General features: G+C 43.5%; 1 protein-coding gene across 1 annotated transcript; it reads right to left on the reverse strand.

Moving 5' to 3' along the window:
* Window positions 1–1,051: 1,051 nt before the first annotated feature.
* Window positions 1,052–4,763, reverse strand: rrp36 (ribosomal RNA processing 36). Its single transcript, XM_061066632.1, has 8 exons — window positions 4,690–4,763; window positions 3,258–3,587; window positions 2,414–2,546; window positions 2,241–2,307; window positions 2,067–2,171; window positions 1,908–1,985; window positions 1,703–1,820; window positions 1,052–1,589 (listed from the first exon to the last, which is right to left on the reverse strand). Exons 2-8 carry the CDS (start codon window positions 3,568–3,570, stop codon window positions 1,444–1,446), a joined length of 960 nt encoding a protein of 319 aa, XP_060922615.1. The 5' UTR covers window positions 3,571–3,587; window positions 4,690–4,763; the 3' UTR covers window positions 1,052–1,443.
* Window positions 4,764–6,000: the final 1,237 nt, after the last annotated feature.

A 6,000-nucleotide genomic window follows, 5' to 3' on the forward strand; every position in this document is an offset into this window, starting at 1 on the left:
CCTCACCTCCTCTCCTCCTCTGCTGCTCCTCCTCCTCTCCCTCCTTTCTTCAATGTCCCTTCTTTAGCTTTTGAGCTTCCACGTTTGCTCCTGGTCTTTCTTTTTAGACGAGGAACTTTAAGCACCTCCTCGTCTCTCTCCATGTCCATATTGCTTACTGTTGGACCCCCCCCCCCCTGTCTCCTCCTCACTCACCTAACTCTCCTGTTGGACCACCCCCCCCCCCCCCCCTGTCTCCTCCTCACTCACCTAACTCTCCTGTTGGACCCCCCCTCTCTCCCCCTGTTGCTCCTCAGTGTCAGCTGTCTTATTTCTCTGAGGAAACCCTTTAGCCTGGTGCCCTTCTCTCCCAAGGCTGAAACACTTTTAATTGTTTGACGTTACAATAATCACGTAATCAAACTCCTCCAAACGGTGGATTCTGATGGTGGATCGAGAATCAGAGATCATGATGGTGGACCACGATCGAGGTGGCAGCTGACGTGGAATATGATTACAATGAGACATATTGTGAGGAATAAAGTTTGATTGATTTGATATTATATTCAAAAGAAAATCACATCATTTCGCTCTTTGAAACCTATACTGTGCCTCAGTAGTAGTAATCAGTTACTTTTCATTACTGGACACATTGATTTGTGTTATAAAGTTATTGATCTGATTGTTTCCTATTGATCCTGAATCAGTTTGTGTTGAACAGCTTCAGTATTTGTCCTGCAGCTCCCTCTACTGTTCACTGCACCACACCGCTTTCAAATATACTGTCGGTGCTTTTATTGAATAAAATACAGAAACTAAACTATTCATTCAATTCACTTCTTGTAACAAAAGGACAAAACAGCTTCTGTCATGAACGGAGGGTTTTTAGATTCATTCAGACTTTAACCAACAGGATAGGGTTCGGGTCGTTCTGGTGAGTTTCTCTTTACCGGATCCATTTCATGTTTTTGCAAAGTTTCATTTTCTGACAGTGAACATGATGAACTTTCTCATAAACGTTGAGATGTCGGAGCATCACTGAACGCATCACAGCGTTTTAAATTAAAGACAATTTAACACCGAGGGTTAAAGTTTATTCTTGATGAGTTTGATAAAACAAACAGAACAATGTGTGGAAGCTTCCCAGAGAGCGAGTGGACGTGAACCAGGAGGAACACAAACATCTCAGCGTGAAGAGGAGGAGTCTACACCGGATCTCACAGATCCATATTTTCAGGCTCGTGAATGTCCCGAATACATTTTTAAAATCTTTGTCCAAACCCGGCAGGAGGGAGTTCCCACTCTGCTTCTTCTTCATCTGGGAAAAACTCTTCATGTCTGAAAACAGCTGAAATTATTTTGTCAAACTAAAGATTGTTGACCCCACAGTCGTTGAAACTACAGGAGCCCCTGCAGGCAGAAATGAGTCATTACAGGCTGCAGCCGACACGCTCACAGGTTTTTTCACGAAGTCTTGGCGTTTTGCGGCGGCAGCTTCCTGCGATCTTTCCCAGCGTTCCTCTTCCTCTTCTTACTCAGGAAGTTCTGCAGTTTCCCACTCTTCTTCAGCTCCTGGTATTTCTCCGCCAGCTGCAGCTTCTTCTTCTCCGCTGAGAAAACAAACCAGAAGAGGTGAGTTTAGTTCCAGAGTAAAAACATCAAGTCTCCAAATGTGACACGAGACAAATATTCAAATAAAAGTGATTTATAAAAAATGAATTACAGTTCTTAAGGAAGAAGGGTTGAGCTCCCTGATTGGCTCGCTCTCTCTGCTGCCTCTTGAACTGCAGCTCTCTCTCTCTCTGCTGCTCTCGGCTCTTCCTCGCCCGCTCCTGGTTCTCCTGCAGGTCAAAGGTCACAAACCCTTGTATTATTCTGATTTGATGGCAGCAGGTGTGAAGGGAGCAGTCGGATGCTGTGAGACTCACCATCCTCTTCAGGAGGAACTGAAGTTTCTCCTTCTTGTCATCACTCATCTTCTTCTTCTTCAGCTGCTTCTGGACGACCTGCAGAAAAACACCAGGAAGTTTCACCTTCAGTCCAATGGCGTCAACAGCCGTTCATCAACTGAAGAACTGGCTCCTCACCTCTTTCTCTCTCTGTTTGAGGTTGTCAATGAACTTGTACGTCTTCTCAAAGATCTCCGGCTTGTATTCTCCTGACAAGTCGTCAAATCGAGGATCTCTCAGCGTCTGAAGAGACACAAACGTTTAAACGGAGCTTTGGAAAACACAGACTCACTCCACACGTCCTCCACTCACCGGTTTCCTGACGGCCACAACCTGGCGGAGAAACGGCGCCCGTCTCTTGGCTGAAATCTCCATCGGTCTGAAATCACACACACAGAATCGACATGAACATCTGGTCCCCGGTCGAGGAGCAGAGAGGTGATCCTTCACAGAAGAACCTGAAGGAGTCTTCACAGACGGGTCACCTGTTCTTGTTCAGTCGTCTCTTCTCGCCGCTCTTGGGTTTCTCTCTGTTGCCGTAAGTGACCTCGTTGTAAACTTTGGTTCCGACTTTGTTCTGCAGCTTCATGACGTCTTCAAACGACATGTTGGACAATTCTGAGGGAAGAGTGCAAAGTTCCATTCAGTCACAAGGGGGCAGCAGAATGTAGACGTGTCTCCAATCTTTATATACAGTCACTGATTCTCTTTATATACAGTCACTGATCATCTTTATATACAGTCACTGATCCTCTTTATATACAGTCTCTGATCATCTTTATATACAGTCACTGATCCTCTTTATATACAGTCACTGATCATCTTTATATACAGTCACTGATTCTCTTTATATACAGTCACTGATCATCTTTATATACAGTCACTGATCCTCTTTATATACAGTCACTGACCCTCTTTATTTACAGTAACTGATCAACTTTATATACAGTCACTGATCATCTTTATATACAGTCACTGATCATCTTTATATACAGTCACTGATCATCTTTATACACAGTCACTGATCCTCTTTATATACAGTCACTGATCATCTTTATATACAGTCACTGATCCTCTTTATATACAGTCACTGATTCTCTTTATATACAGTCACTGATTCTCTTTATATACAGTCACTGATCATCTTTATATACTGTCACTGAACCTGTTTATATACAGTCACTGATTCTCTTTATATACAGTCACTGATCATCTTTATATACAGTTACTGATCATCTTTATATACAGTCACTGATCATCTTTATATACAGTCACTGATCATCTTTATATACAGTCACTCCCTCTTTATATAGTAATTGAAAAACTAACCTTTTTTAATATCCTCTCTCGTCTGGATTTTACTGCCACCAACATCATCTTCTTCTTCTTCATCCTCATCTTCTTCACCTCCGTCAGACGACTCCTCTTCTCCAGACTCGTCTTCCTTTCCCTCATCACTGAGTTCCTCCTCCTCCTCTCCTCTGTTGTGTCTCTGTTCTTCCTCAGTCTCTCCTCTTCCTCGTCTCTCAGTGAGCAGAGTGAAGTTCTTCTCCTCATCAGAACTTTCATCATCACCGCTCTTCATCTTCCTCCTCTGCTTCGAGTCCGCCGGCTCCTCCCACCGCTGCAGCTTCCCCTCCATCTTGTTTTGTGTCTCAGCTGTGGGAAGACAAAGGGTCAAGTACAGGTAGACTCCGCCCACGCAGGTGATGACAGGACGTACGTATCGGACTAAATTCTTTCGCCCCTAAATTACAACGTGAAACCAGAACTAACGGACCAGAGGAAACAACAAACACGTGGAGCTTTAGACTGAGATTTTCAAAATAAAATTGTTGCAACTTTCTATAGAACGGTGCTGGGGATCAGATCTGCTGCAATAAAGCTTCCCGCCACACGCGGCAGCACTGAGCTCAGCAGAGAAGGACTGCAGCTCTGCAAGAGAAGAAGACCGCAGCGCCATGTTTGATTCTCCTGATAGAAGATGTTGATAAAACCAGTTTGAGTAAGTTCACTGATGGAAGAGGAACCGTTAGAGGGGTTCTTCTCTCGCCTGACGGGTTCGGGTTAGTTCGGGTTAGTTCCGGTTAGTTCGTCCGATCAACAACCAGCAGCTGCTCTGAATCCACAGTTACTTCCTGTTGTGGTTGGAAACTAATGAAACCATGACGAAGATCTTCATCACTCTGCTCCTCTTCCTCTTCACCTCAACATTAGCATCAGCTGCTGTTCCACCAGCGTTCTACAGCTAACAACATTAGCATCGTTAGCATCAGCTGCTGTTCCACCAGCGTTCTGCAGCTAACAACATTAGCATCATTAGCATCAGCTGCTGTTTCACCAGCGTTCTGCAGCTAACAACATTAGCATCATTAGCATCAGCTGCTGTTCCACCAGCGTTCTGCAGCTAACAACATTAGCATCAGCTGCTGTTGCACCAGCGTTCTGCAGCTAGCATCATTAGCATCGTTAGCATCAGCTGCTGTTCCACCAGCTTGTTCCTTGAGACAAACGTTCTATCGCTTTATCACGAAGCCGAATTCAAGCGCAGATTCAGAGATTCACTGATAAATTATCACGTTTCTTCAACAACAATCTCCTGTAGATCAAATCACTTTAAAAGACAGATTCTCTCTCAGTCGGATGTGACGTCCGCTCAGAGCCGAGGAATCGAACTCACGGTAACTACGGTAACCAGGTGTGCTGAGTCACACACACGCTCGTCCACTGTTGATATAAAGTGAGAAACATCTGGATCTACCTGAGTTTAAGACGCAGATGTTAAACGTCCCGTTTGCACGCAGCCATTACACACGTGTTCCCGCAGTGACGTCAGTCACCCCTTCCGGTTTCAAAATAAAAGTGTCAATGCATTTTTCGAGGCTTTGGGTTGAAACCAGGATATGACGTTTAATTGTGTATATTAAAACGTCCGAACGAAACTTTCCATATGAAATAACTCAATATATTTAGTTGATTTTTTTAGCTCCTAAGTTTGTTCATCAAATGTAAGATTCATTCACCTACATGATGAGCCACTCTGTTAATGTTTGGTACATTTTACATTATTTCTCATGTTTGGGACTGAAATGCACCGAAGCATCTGTTGTTTGTGAAACCACAAAACAAACTGCATCATCGCCTGTTTCCTGTTTCTGCTGCAGATCCATACGAGTCAATCAATCAAATTTTATTTGTAAAGCCCATATTCACAAATCACAATTTGTCTCATAGGGCTTTAACGTGGTGAGACATCCTCTGTCCTTAACCCTCAACAAGAGTCAGGACAAACTACTAAAAACCTTTTTAACAGGTAAACACACGCAGAAACCTCAGAGAGACACATGTGAGGATCCGTCTCCCAGGACGGACACAAGTGACACAGATGTGTAGAGGAGAACATCATCAGGAGAAAGGTTTCAGCAGCAATGATGAGGGGAAACATATTGAAGGATAACTTCAATACCATATATCAAGCAGTCCTGCTGCATCATAGTCCAATGCACTTCATTCTAAAGAAAAGTGTCTGAGTGTCTGTTTTATTGAAATTATCATTAAGTATTGCATTTATAAAATAACGTGAGGGAAATACAGGTCCACACACTGACGGAGGAGGGGAGAAGTTTATTGTCGTTGCTAGGAGACCCCGGTGAACAGCTACGTCAAGTCAGCTTTGTTTAAAGGGAAATAGGTTAAATCCCCCTTTCAGAGTAAAAGCATGTGAACCCGATCAGTTAGTGAAACGACAGATGAATTGAAGGTTATGGAAACGTGTTTCGATCAAAGTGTAAATATTCTCCAGAGAGTCGCTCAGTTTAAAATGTTCGTTCCAGCTTCGTTAAACGCTTCAGTGAAAACGTCTCAATGTTCTTATTCCGAGGTGACGGCCGAGGCTGGAGGGCTTCTGTCTTCAGGTGCCCCCCCCCATTCTTGTCAGCGCAATATCTCCACACCTTGAGAGAGCCAAAAGGTCACTGTGACATTATACAAATAAAAATGGATTGATTTTTCATGTGAATATAATATCTCTAGAACGCTGTCACTGAGTTTCAAAAATGTTCTAAATCAGATT

The sequence above is a fragment of the Limanda limanda genome, chromosome 2 (genome assembly GCF_963576545.1).
Source record: "Limanda limanda chromosome 2, fLimLim1.1, whole genome shotgun sequence".
NCBI lineage: Eukaryota > Metazoa > Chordata > Actinopteri > Pleuronectiformes > Pleuronectidae > Limanda > Limanda limanda.

Bases quoted from the DNA above. Each gene is read 5' to 3' on its own strand.
- rrp36 (XM_061066632.1), bottom strand. From the start codon at position 3,570: ATGGAGGGGAAGCTGCAGCGGTGGGAGGAGCCGGCGGACTCGAAGCAG. The intron at 2,172-2,240 runs GTGAGTGGAGGA...GTGTCTCTTCAG, and splicing joins TTGTGGCCGTCAGGAAACCG to ACGCTGAGAGATCCTCGATT. The intron at 1,821-1,907 runs GTGAGTCTCACA...TTTGACCTGCAG, and splicing joins AGTTCCTCCTGAAGAGGATG to GAGAACCAGGAGCGGGCGAG.